At 34.5% G+C, this 14,496-nt stretch overlaps 1 protein-coding gene across 1 annotated transcript; it reads right to left on the reverse strand.

Annotated features, from left to right (window-relative positions):
• Window positions 1–12,571: 12,571 nt before the first annotated feature.
• On the reverse strand, window positions 12,572–14,496 carry LOC111984069 (7-deoxyloganetic acid glucosyltransferase; the record flags this gene model as incomplete). The annotated part of the gene is given in 3 exon segments (XM_065763879.1): window positions 12,572–13,116; window positions 13,119–13,556; window positions 14,277–14,496. Coding segments are annotated over 3 exon segments (1,122 nt in total), but the record flags the coding sequence as incomplete, so codon positions are not given.

Genomic DNA, 14,496 nt, shown 5'->3' on the forward strand with positions numbered 1-14,496 from the left:
AATTTTGTTAGATATTACTTTTGCCATAGTATTGCTTTTAGAGTATGCGATGTTCTTAAGTTATTATTTTCTAGACTAAATTTTTGGAACAATTGATGAATATAATCAACCAAAGAGATTTTTATTAATAAAGCTTATTTCTAAATCTTCCAATTGGGTAGTTTATGTGTTTACTTACCCGATTGTGTACTAAATTGGATTAGTAGTGAATGCTTAACAATATTGGTGGACAAACCCTAACGCCCTAGTGATATTAATTTATTGAATTTTACTAAACTCTATTTTTCCTAAGTTTCAATCATATTTTTCTATATATTATTGGCACTTTTGACGTGTTCTTGCTTTCCTTTTCTCGGTGGAATGACAACCTTAACTATGCTATCAATTCATGTAACTTTGATGTGTTAGAGTTTTTATTTTTTTATTTTTTTGGTTTCATTTATGTTTTGGTATGGATTAAAGTTGAGAATTAATGCTTATATGGTTTTCTTTTGTTTTGGTGTGTGAATGGTAGAGAGATTGGATGTGGACACTAGTGGAATACTGAGTACAATTTGAGATCATTCGTTTCCAGTGTCCCTGCATTTCTAAATGGACTCACTTATCTTGCCAGGTGAGCTAATTCTCGATTCCACAAACATTTCCTCCTTTGTGTTTTAAGTTCTTTATTGGAGAACTTGGTTGTTGAATATAAAGTTATCTTTAGTGTCAATGCACAAGAAAGTCCTTCATGGGCATGTCGTGCTTAAGACTTGTTCAATCCAATTTCTTGAATTTGGGGTTCTTAAATGGCTCTATAAATACAATGATGATGATGTTGGTACAAAGCAGTGCCATCCTATTATCATCCCACTTGGAGTACTGTTGGTGCTTTAACACATTTTTTGTGTGGAATCTTATTTGCTTGGCCTTTTTGTTTTGATCTTGAAGCTCCAATTTCATTATATTATTTTGAATATTGTGAAACCCATATAATAATAAATAAATAAATAAAAAGGTTTGTTCTTTAAGATTTAATTTACTGGTTAAAATGTATTTGTTAAAAAAGTAAGTTAGTTTGCATGTGTCTTTTGAGACATGTGGAGCTTATGAGGGGAAGGTAGAAAGTGGAAACGCAAAGTGCATTAGAAAGGTAAAAGTGCTTCTTTCTTCTTTGACAATCGGAACCTACAATGTGTCGCTTTTTGCAACAGAAGTGCGACTCATTTAGGCTTTTCTCCTTATCACCTTTCTATTTGTAGTAAGCACTACCTGTATTACATGTGTAAGCTATAAGTTTGTGTAGTAATTTATGAGATGATCATTTTCATGATTGAAGTACTTATAAATTTAACTTTTCTTTTGTAGGCTAAATACACATTGTTTGCAATAACTTTGGATTTTTTTCTGAAAGTTGTACGCTTAGCTTGAGTAAAGTAAGTAAATTTTAGTTAAAAACCTTATAAAACTCTATACTTGTGATGTTGGAAATTGAATTTGTGGTATGTTGTGTTGGAGCAAGCGAGTGAGTTGCATGGTGTTATAAGATAGTTTAGACTAATATTGGGAGTGTTTTTCATTTCTTGCAAATGTTAATGAGTATTGTTGATTAGATGTGATGAATAGTACTTTAATTGATTTCAATACTTGTAAACACTCTATACTTGTGATGTTTGTGATTGGTTTTGTGGTGGGTTGCAGTGTTGGAGCAAGGGGGTGGCTTGCATGGTGTTATAAGGTGGTTTAAATACATATTGGGAGTGTTTTTCATTTTTTGCAAATGTGAATGGACTTTACTAATTAGATGTGATGGATATTACTTTATTCGATTTCAATACTTGTAAGCAATGTACTTGTGATGTTTGTGATTGGTTTTGTGGTGGGTTGTTATGTTGGAGCAAGCGGGCGGTGTAACGACCCCACCCTACGTGTGTAGATATTGTCCGCTTTAGGGTCTTATACCCCTCACGGGTTTGTTCTCCCCCAAAGCACACAACAGTGGGAGAAAAGGCCTCTACACATTAAAGGAAGATCACTCCTTATAGGCATATTCCCATGTGCTTCCCTAGGCGATGTGGGATTCCATGGAATTCAAGACCCTCCTTTTGGGTTACTACAATCCACCCCTCTTACGGACATATGCATCCTCGCGTGTGGGGCCCATGCTTCTGGCTAGGGCATGGCTCTGATACCATCTATAACGACCTCGCCCCAATTGTGTAGATATTGTCCGCTTTGGGGCTCATGCCCCTCACAGTTTTGTTCTCTCTCAAAGACACTACCCCACAAAGTGGGCTCTAACGAGGACGTTAGGGATTTAAGTGGGGGAAATTGTGATGCCCCAATTTGATTGATTTTGTGATGTGTGTGGGTGTGTGATGAGTCCCACATTGGGTATTTACTGGGTTGAACTGGGCTTTATTAACAATTACAAGGAGTCTCAATTGTGACTAGTCTTTTTGAGGTATAGCGTAGATGTGGCTAGCGTTTTTCCTCGGGTCATTACAGGTGGCTTGCATGATATTATAAAGTGGTTTAAACTAATATTGGGAGTATTTAAGTGTGCAATGTATATTTGTTTAAGTATTAATATAGAATAGTGCATTCATGAATGGGATAGAACTTTATCTAAGTAGCTTATAGATTTAAATGTTAGAATACATTATACATGAGTTGTCCTTATTTTACTAAAGTAGGATTCATATTGTAATTGTAGTCAAACATGGATAAAAGTTGGATGACAATGGGTAAGACAGCCGATGGTAGATTAAGTCATCCATATATTGAAGGGGTTAATGCATTTATTAATTTTGTAAGAGCGGTTGTGGACATGAGTGGTAATATTCCGTGCCCATGTATTCACTGTGTGAATTGCTATCGACAATCTCTTCATACTGTGCGTATCCATTTGCTTCATCATGAGATTATGCAGTCTTACATTAATTGGTATAATCATAGAGAATCTCGTGTATTGAACGAGAACATTCATGATAATGAAATGTCAGATGGTGATCATATGAATGGTATCAATGCCTTCGTAGGTGATCGAATTAGAGGAGAGCCAAGAAATGCAACCGAAGATGAGGAAGTGTGTCATTTTGACAAACTTGAGGAAGATGTAAAGCGTGAGTTGTATCTGGGTTGCACTGATTATATTATCTTGAAATTTGTTATTGAGATGTTGAATGTAAAAGTAATGACCAACTTGAGTAATAAGGGACTTGATATGATGTTAGAATTGCTAACAAAGGTTTTACCAAAAGGTAACTTGGTTCCAAGGTTAACTTATGAAGCAAAGAAGATATTAAGTGACTTGGGCATGTCATACGAGCATATAGATGCATGCAAAAATAATTGTGCACTATTTTGGAAGGAAAATGAAAACCTTGATAAATGTCTGGTGTGTGAGGCGCCTAGGTACAAGGATATACGTGTCTAAGGTAAGAAGATTCCTCATAAGGTATTGCGTTATTTTCCGTTGACATCGAGATTGAGGAGATTGTACATGTCAGGCCAAAGTGCTAAGAACATGAGATGGTATATAGACAAACGTGTGGACGATGGGATAATGAGGCATCTGGCTTATAGTGAGGAGTAGAAAGAGTTTGATTTGTAACATCTTGATTTTGCCATCGAACCTCGCAATATAAGGTTGGGGTTGGCTACAGATGGATTTAACCTTTTCGGGAATATAAACAACAACTATAGTATGTGGCCTGTCATACTTATCTCCTATAACCTATCGCCTTGGTTGGTTATGAAGGAATCATATTTTATGTTGTCCTTGCTTATGCTTGGTCCCCATCAACCGAAAAATGAGATTGATATTTACTTGAAACTATTGGTTGATGAGTTGAAGGAGTTGTGGGAAGAAGGTGTAGAAACTTATGATGCTTATAGTAAAGATCATTTTCAGATGTGAGCAACTTTGTTGTGGACAATACATGATTATCCTGGATTTGGTAACGTGTTCGGGTGGAGGACAAAGGGTTATCATTCTTGTTACACTTGCAACAATGAACCATACTCAAAAGTTTTGAAAAGTAAAATTGGATTCATTAACCATCGAGCTTATTTGCCTATGGAACATCGTTGGAGACATAGTTGGTTGTATAATGGTTTACCAGAGAAACGAAAGAGATTTTTAGAGTTACAAGTGGGAAAGATATAAGAGTAGTTAGATAGAATGTCAAATATAATTTTAGGAAAACATCCAAGTAACAAGAAGAGATAACTCATTGGGAAGCCAAATTGATCAAAGGTAAGTATTTTGTACAAGTTTTCGTTCTGAAAAAATAAGAAGCTTAAGCACAACATTGATGTCCTGCATGTGGAGAAGAACATTAGTGAGAGTACTTATAGTACTTTATTGTGCATTAAGGGGACACTGACAAGGCACGGATAGACTTGCAAAATACGAACTTCAGGCACAAGTTGCATTTGAAACAATGTCCTGATGTATTATATGACAAACCTCGGGCTTTCTTTTCACTAAGCCCTAATGAAAGTGATGATTTTTATAACTTTTTGAAATCAGTCAAGTATTCGGATGACTATGCAGCCAACATATCAAGGTCAGTGAATGCAAAAAATGGTAGATTATCTGGTTTGAAAGGCCACGACTATCATGTGCTACTACAACGAATTCTTCCAATTGAGTTGTGAGGGTTTGCAAATAAAGACATTAGTATTGTATTATTTGAGTTGGGCAACTTCTTCCAAGACTTATGTTCAAGGACCCTAAAGCAAAGTGAATTGGAGAAACTAGAAGAACGTATAGTTCTTATACTATGTAATTTTGAGAGGTTCTTTCCTCCAGCATTTTTTGATGTTATGGTCCACCTTGCTATTCACTTACCTCGAAAAACAATTCTAGGAAGCCCAGTACAATATCGGTGGATGTATCCAATTAAAAGGTAATTAGATCCTTTGATTTATTCATCAATTGCATCTTTCCCACGTGGTATAAAATCACATACTGTGTGTATTTTTTCCTCGTAGGTATCTTGGAATTGAAAAGATATGTTTCCAACTGAGCTCGACTAGAAGGTTTGATTGCAGAGGCTTACATTCTTAAAGATTGTATTAACAACTAGTCTTTATATATTGATGGGATCAAAACTATGCATAATCGAAGAGAAAGAAATGAAGATTTTGGTGAATCTAGCGAAGGATTGATAGTTTTTTCGCAGACTGCCCGACCTACAGGTGGTAGGTGAAATGATGGCAATTTGTCTCGTGTATTGCTTGATATTGCTCATTGGTACTTGTTGTACAATAATCCCGAGGTAAAGTCTTATTTAAAGTATCTGATTTCATATGCACATATTGTTTGATCAAGTTTTGAATATTATTTGCAATGCTTAGCAAAAAATAAATCACCTTATTTTTAACAACGAACACAAAAGCACATTGCATAATCCTATTAGAGAAGCCATAACTCAAATCCAACGACAAGAGTTTCTCAAGTGGTTCAAAAAATGTTTAAGACATTTGAAATTTAATCACACACTAATAAATTTAAACATTTAAATTTATTCGTCATTGCTTATTACTAATTAATATCACTTGTTGTATGTCATTATAGATGAATAGATTAAAAGTTAACGAGTCATCAGAAACTACTAAACAGTTATGGTTATTAGCAAATGGTCCTAAGCCGCATGTGAAGAAGTACACAGTTTATATGATCAATGGTATAAAGTTCCATACAAGAGACCTAAACAATCGTCGTGTAATCCAAAACAATAGTGTATGTACTAAAGGGGACCATGAGGGAGAAATGCACGACTTCTATGGTCATATGTGCAAAATTTGGAAATTAGAGTATATGTTTCACCATAAAATTCTTTTGTTCCAGTGTGAATGGTACAATACTGGTACCAATGGTCGAAGGAGAATGATGAGAACTGATGCACACTGCACAAGCATTGATATTACAAGTCGGTGGTATCAAAATGACCCTTTTATACTTCCTTTTCAAGCGAAACAAGTTTTCTACCTTTAAGATACAAATTGTGTGATCCTTGGAAAATTGTACAATGCATCCAACATAAGGGACTATTTGATATCCTGGAAGTCGGGGGTAGAGAATCCAATGATAATACAGAAGATAGTGATGCATTCCAACAAGAAGCAATTGTTGATGTTGTCCTTATCAATGTTGAAGACAATATTATTGAGTATTGTACGGGTGATATTGAAACTAAGGTTGTTCCTAAAGGTGGAACTTCAAGAGATGCTAATCAAAATGAAGAGCATGACATACCTGATGTTAATCTTGATATGGATTATGATATGTAGAGTTCATAACAATTGTCTTAAATATTGTGTGCTTGTTTTAAAGTTTTATGCTTGTCTAAGTAGCAATTGTTATTGGGATATTTTGTACTTATTTTGAACTTGATATGGATATTGATGTGGTCATTTGTTGTGTTGAGTTAATAGCAGTTGTGTTCAAATTTTGCACTTGTGAATTACTTCATATGAATAATGGTGTGAACTATGATCTATAAAGTTAGTAGTAATTGTTATTGAGATGTTTTGTATTTTATCTTGAACTTGATATGGATATTGATGTGGTCATTTGTTGTGTTAAGTTAGTAGTAATTGTGTTCAAATTTTGCACTTGTGAATTACTTGATATGGATAATGGTGTGGACTATGATGTTAAGTTAGTAACAATTGTACTTATCTTTCATGTCAATATATAGTTTCAAAAAATGCTTAAAAAGGCCAAATACACTCATAATATACCGAGGTATGAGATGGCAAGATTGGATAGAATAAGGCAAAACTAAGAGAGATTTGATACTTTGAGATTGAAGCACATCTCAACTTCTCTTAAAGATTCTGCTTAGTCCAATTGTGTAAAAGGGAAAAGAAATAGAGCTAGTGTTGTGGTAGATGATGATTATGTACCACCTATTGACAACGATGACAATGATAATGAGTCATCTAATTCTATAATCCATAAGGTACAATAGATGTTTCATAGGGTACAATAAATGATAATAACTTTATTGTTCCATTATTTGTAATGATTTTGTTGTTTTATTATATGTAATGACTTTGTTATTCCATTATATGTATGTTTGTTAGTTACAGATGGTACCAGGATGACTTACACGCTCGCGAGATGAGGCATCTATCTCGGTGGTCCAATCTACGATCTAATTTACAGAAACACCTCCTGAAGCAAATCCTTCTGCCTAAAGTTCTTTTAGTGCGGAGGCTACCAACACATTAACTAGCACGACTGGTAATTACATAGAACATACTTAATTACTACTGTATCCTGTCTTTACTATTAAGATTATACTTAATATACATGGAATGTATAATTTTTTAACATTGATAATGTTTAAATAGGATATAGTAGTAGAAATACCCATGGAACAATACCTGGTATAGCAATAGGGGCACTTGTTGAAAAAAGTGGTAAGTTGCCAATATGTATAGCTGCAAAGTATGATGCTCATGTTGAGAAGAATGCATGCAAGCTTGTCAATCAAATTGGCATACAAGTACGAAGTAATTTGCCCAGTTACAATGTAAAAGATTGGAAAAGTGTTAATGCTGCTACTAGAGATATGGTGCTTTAAAACATCGCGGTAAATTTACACTGCTAACGTCTAACTCGTCTTTGTTATCACTAAGCATATTAAATTTATATAATAATATTTTTATAATACATATACACTCCAACTTGGTAATGAAAACATTAAATACAAAATGTGAAAAAATATTGAGTTGCAGCTTTAACAAGTTGTATCAGGCTTACAAAAAGCTTGTACAATTTCATGGTGTTGACTATGCAAGAAACCACCCGCCAAAGAATGCCACACTTGAGCAGTGGACTGGACTCATTGATGGGAAATGGACCAATAAGGACTAGCTGGTAAATTTTATTATGTGTATATTATTATTATCCAATGTTTACTATATTATGTTGTCAAATTATTAGATTAATACTTAGATGAACTAAATGTATACTGTTTTATTCATGATCTAATAAAGATCTTGAATGTTCTTTATTAGGAAAAATCAAGAAAGAACTCTGAAAATATGAACAAAACTTCAGGCAAACATATGCGGGACAAAGGCACTTGCTGTTAGGGTTGATGAGGAGGTGCGTGTTTTTTCATTTTCTTAAACCTAAGTATATTACATATTGTGATTAATTAACTATATCTATCTAACACTCAAATTTTAATTAATCAGACAAATAATAATGGAAGTTAAGTTCCTAAATTGGCAAAAATCTACAAAGATGTTCATTTTAATCTAAATACAAATAGTTGGATACACCATGAGGATGAAGCAACATATGTATGTGTATCATTCCATCCCTATCATATTTGTAAAGCTATAACATATATAGTATTAATGTTGTGATTGTTTATTTTTTTCTCTCTTTCAAATGATAGGAAACTATTCTCAAAGTGCAAGAGGATCATTGTCAAGATCCTAATGCAATTTCCCTTACACAAGAGGAGATTTCAAACTTAGTTTTTAAGAAGAAGTCTGGTATTGTAAAAGGACTTGGCATGAGACTTTCCTCTTCTCTAGTAACCACCGCCTCATCTAGTTCCTCGATGGAATATATCCATTGGTTAGAAAATGAGATAATTGAGCTCAAAGAGGCAAGAGGTAGGGACGAAGAGGAGCGAGCTAGGAAGCAAGAGACGTGAGCTAAGCAAGAAGAGGTCTAAAAGAATATTCTTAACTTTTTGAGGTGCAAGGGTTATGATGACGCTCTTTCCTATGAGGGTGGTTCATCTTCAAGTTAAAACACTTATTGGTTAGTACTTTATTTTAGCAAATGACCTGCACTACATGGTGCAACTAGGTTTTTTTATTTTATTTTATTTTTTTATTTATTTTTTTAAATAATGTATTATTTGAAACTAATTGTATTATATTACACTTGAAAATTTATATTTGCTTTCTACAACTTATACATTAGGAGTTGTGATTTTATTTCATTGGTGTGGCTACTCTTAATGCATTGTTAGAAATGTTTTTTATAACATAGTTAATGTTTTTACTTTACAATTTTAATGTAGTATTGTTTTTATATTTGTGAAGACTTCTTATTGGTGGCTTTAGGGGATTTACTTTTAGCATTACTTGAAGACATACAAGCACATCTTCCGTTGGTTCTAATTATATTATGCTATACTTTTTGTATTATTATAAAACATCATGAGTAATTGTATGTGTTGTGAACAATTATTGTATGGAAGGAGTTTGAATTGAGTACTTGTTTTATTTTTTACTTGTGGAATGTATGGATTGATTTTTTTTTTTTAATAAATGTGTAGTTGAAATAAATGTGTTATTTAAATGTGAGGTTTTAATAATGTAATAATAGGTTACAAGTTAATATCAAAGCCATTAAAAAAATAAAAACAGAAAATAAGTTTTAGCGGCGAATTTTTCCGTCACAAATATAGTAACAAAAAATTGTTTTAGTGATAAAATATTTCGTTGCTAAATATAGCAGAATTTTGTAAGAAATGGTTTTAGTGACGAAAATTTTCGTCGCTATATGTGCCTAAATTTTCTTAAAAATAGTTTTAGTGACAAACTTTTTCATCACTAAATGTACCCGAAAATAGTTTTAGTGACAAAATTGTTCGTCACTAAATATGATTTAATAAACTAAAATGGTTTTAGTGATGAAATATTTTCGTCCCTGAATAGTGTTTTTAGCGAGGAAAACATTTAGCGGCGAAACATTTTCGTCGCTAAAAGTTTATTTTCTTTTTTATACAAATTGGACTTTTAGTAACGAAATTTTTCGTCGCCAAGATTTTTAGCGACAGGGCTACAGCGACAAAATGAATTTTGTCACTAATTAGTAGATTTCGTTGCTAAAGGTTCTTAGCGACGAAAAACTAGACTTTTAGTGACAAATTTTTTCGTCACTAAAAGTACATTTTGTTGTAGTGTATCTTCAAACAATTCTATTTTACCATCTTCAAAACTACTTTATCTTTAATACCATACCATTTTACAATACACCTAACATATTAAATTTTATTTTATTATACAACATATTAAAATAATATATCTACACAATAAAATAATATAACCCAAAACCATACCTATTCTCTCCCATCTCTCTCCTCTCTCTAATTTTTGTCTCTCTTCCTCTGTCTTTCTTCCACTGCAACCACCTGCAACCACCACCTCCACCATGAACAAACCCAAAAGGCTACCGAAACTCAAACAAACCACCCTTGCCTCACTGTCCATCACCCACCACAGCCAAAAAAAAAAAAAAAATCCACAAATGACCAACAAAACCCAGCAAAATCGGACCTACACCAATCCAACAATATCATTGAAAGTTCAATATGTGTCTAAAACACTCTTGAACGTTCTGACCCCCAATTATAAAATATCAATTCAAGCTTATTATCAAACAATTAATGTGTGGAACATGGACATAAGCCAAACATAGAATTGATAAATAATCTAAGCCAATTATAATCACATCCATAACAGAAAATAAAAGGCAAAGATAAAATAAGAGAGATGCAAGCACAAGGACAACACGCGATGTGTTATCGAAGAGGAAACCGAAACCCTCGGCATAAACCTCTCCGCCGCCCTCCAAGCGGTAAATAATCCACTAAAAAATGTAGTTGGGATACATGAACAGCAGAAGACCCTCCAAGCCTAATCTACCTAGTGTACCTAAGCCTTTCGAGCTTCTTGCTCCAACGAGATTGCGCCAAACCTATTTCTTCTTTAGCTTACTGGATTCCACTATACACCATAGCATTAACCAATAGTCATTGGTTCCTTCCAAATTACTTCCCTTAGCACCAAATGAACTTTCTCACAGATGTGGGTGTGATAAGAAAAGGATTTGGTCAATAACCTTTCAAGGATGTATCAATGGAGAGAAAGAGAATAGAGGAATTTGAAGAGTCTCTTAGTGAAGATTGGGGATGAGGCAGTCTTGTTTTTCTCTAGGGTTTCTCTCTCAAAATTCTTTCTGGAAGCTCTCTTGATTTCGTGGGTATAAGGGTCTATATATAGTGGTGTGTGTTTGGAATACGAAGAGTCAGTTTTTGCCAAACAGGGTAAGTTGGTAGCTTGGCCTCACGGCTTGTCTAAGTCGCGAGTTCAAGTTGCGAGGTAACGGCCTGGCCAACCTGGGACTTTTGTCCTATAGTGCGATAGCTGGCGTGACCCTTCACCTTCCCGCATGCCTCTCACGTGCACAGCATTTGGCGGCTTGCAAGCCGCGAGTCAGTCGCAAGTCCTAGCCGTGAGTCTCTACTTCTTTGCACAAAGGTGAGCAATTCTTCACACTCTCTTCACACACTACCCTTACATGAATCCCACCTAAATACAGGGTTACTAAGTGCTAAATTACAAGCAAATTGACACGAAATAAAGCCAACAAGATGGTTGATAAATTTCAACCTTACAATCATCAAAATTGGAACTAAACAAAACCCACAAATGAACAACAAAACCCAGCAAAATTAAAAAAAAAAACCCACAAATGACCAACAAAACCCAGCAAAATCAAACCCGCACCAATCCATCAACATCACCCAAATCGAAACCAAAATCAGACCCACGCCACCATGCCTCCATCACAGGACCCACACCATCGCGCCTCCATCACAGGACCTACCAAATCGCACGCCCAGTGAAACGCAACAACCTCACCACGCCATTTCAATCGCCGATCTAGAAACTAGAAACCTCCACACCACCACCATGAGAGAAAGATGTGAGAGAGAAGCTTGGAATGCTGAGAGAGAGAAAGAGAGAGAGATGAGAAAGTGATGAAGAGAGAGAGAGAGAGAGAGAGAGAGAGAGATATTTAATGGTGGAGAAAAAAATAATAAATTAGTTTAGAACGTTGCTACAGTACTATCATAAATTAAGAATAGTATTGTAGCACATTTGTAATTTTTTTTACAATTAGAAGACCGGGTAATTGGCCTTTTCGGTGCTTTGATGCTAAAGTATACCAACGTATACCATTTGCATCATCGGGTACTGATGCTCTAATGCTCTAATCATTTTTATGTGGGTAAGAAGCATGCTAAAGCGATGTCATATCATTAATGATTATGACTTGTCATTAATGCTATGATGTGATATGTTGGGGATAATTTATTTTCCTGTAATTTATGGTTGTAATTGGATTAACTTGTTGGTGAGTACTAATTAGTTTGATTTGTAAAGTCTTTATCATCAAATATAAAATCTAAGGTTTAAACATTGCATTTACCAAAAACCAATTAGTATATTGATTTAATGATAAAGATAAATCATCATATAGTGAATGCCATAGGTTGATTTTTATTTTTATTTTTGAACGATATAGACCAGATGTCATATGTTGAAATTCTATAGTGTAAAAAAAAGGACTAACCTGCCCTTTTACATGAATTTATTACTGACATCACTTTTATGATACATTAATTACAATAAACCAAGTCATTAATTATGAAAATGATGGAAAATAAAATGTGTCACCACATTTATGGCCATACAAATTTTTAAACAGTGCCATCTTTCTTAACTTGCAATTACTAGGGAAAACTAGTTGGGACTATAATTCGCAATAACAACTCAAGAAACAATAGCACATACTATTTTGTTGTAATCATGCTCATTAACCTTATATCCTTAATCAAATGGCCCAAATTACAGTAAGAGGACCACCTTCACTTATACTTTCTTTTGCCAACCTAGCCATCTCAGCAGCTGATTTCATGAAAATCTCCCTCCTCTCCTCCATCAAATGATTCACCATTTTTTCTACCATAACTCTATCGCACACATCCTTCATGTCCATTCCCAACTTCCAAACCTCACTCACAAACCTACTATTTGTTTGTTGATCAGCAAAGTAAGGCCAACAAATCATGGGCACCCCAGCCACTATGCTCTCTAAGGTAGAGTTCCATCCACTATGAGTCAAAAACCCACCTATAGCCTGGTGGGCCAAAACCTCCTCTTGTGGGACCCAACCCACCATACATCCTCGATCCTTTGTCCCTTCAATAAGTTCAAGTGGAATTTGACCTTCGCCATCTTTTTGGGTCACCAAGTCAAGCCTTATAGCCCATAAAAAGCGTTTCTTGCTATTAACAAACCATACCAAAACTCCATGAGCTCGTCCTTTTTCATGACTGTAATGCTTCCAAAGCTTACATAGATTACAGATTTCAAAGGTTGAGCATCAAGCCACACCATGCAACTTTTGTCCACTTCGAAGAGGCTATTTGGAGACCGAGATTGCAACAATGTCGTTTTGGATTCAAGTTTAGAGTTAAGAATTGCATGGAGGGGTCCAATAGTATAAGTTTTGGGACATTTTGTGCGAATGTGGGAGAGTACAGGCCCTTCTAAATCTTCAAACGTGTTGAGTATAAGTGCATGGGCTCGAGGGGATTGCCTAGTCTTATTTGCAACCAGTTGAAGATCTAAGTCTGCTAGGTTGCTAGCTCGGCAAAAACTAGGTAAGTCTCGGATACGGAGAAAAGTTTCCATGCCTGGCACACTTTTTATAAAGCAATCCATGTCTTCATTTTCTAGAGTGGTTACCATACTTTTCATTAGTAAGAAATTTCACATAAACATTTCTTTGTTGAGAAACAAAACAAATTTTAATTCGTAAAAAATAATAAAACAAATTTATACTTTCTAACTAAGAATATTATAGCTATGTTATATAAATGCAAACGAGTGATCATCTGCGACAGTGACAACACCAAGAAATGAAGGAATGGCTACTTAAAAGAAAGTAACTATCACATGATATCTCGATAGGATCAAATATATCTATGATTTTTCTTTTTATTTTCCGGTTATTAATTTTTTGCATTTTAGTGTTGAAGAATGTCAATATGTATAAAATCAATAACTCATACGAAAAATTCTAGTCTTTTCTATCCAATTAGTTTAGCCAGAAAACAAAAAGGTTCGAGTATAGCTCATGAAAGTTTCGTCATCTTTGACATGCACTTGCGCATGGCTAATTTTATTTGAATTTTAAAATGATATTTTATTAGTCTAATTGTCTGTTTCTTAATTACTAAATGGGTAGCTCATGATAAACAAAAGAGGTCGTTGTCATTTTGAGTCTAAATTATGATTGGTGAAAAATATTATATTTATATGAAATTATTAATAACATAATGTCTCTTACGTACCAATAATGACATTCACTACAATAATTATGAAAAGGATTTTAAAATTTTTTATGTAAACAAGAAAGCAAATACGAATTTGGCCAGAGTGAGAAAGATTACCTCTAATGGGAAGTTCGCCAGCTTCTATCATATCTTGAATACAAAAATAAGCCCAGAAGGAGCAAGCACTGATTGTACGGAAATGAATGACCGGAATACCAAGCTCATCGCCAACATCAATAGGAAAGCTCAAGATACCATCTGCTATGATACAAGTCACCGACTGTCCAGTAGCTGAATTTAACTGACCAGAAGACATCATTTCTTTAAATAATGGCTC

The sequence above is a fragment of the Quercus suber genome, unplaced genomic scaffold (genome assembly GCF_002906115.3).
Source record: "Quercus suber isolate HL8 unplaced genomic scaffold, Cork oak 2.0 scaffold_529, whole genome shotgun sequence".
Taxonomy (NCBI): Eukaryota; Viridiplantae; Streptophyta; class Magnoliopsida; order Fagales; family Fagaceae; genus Quercus; species Quercus suber.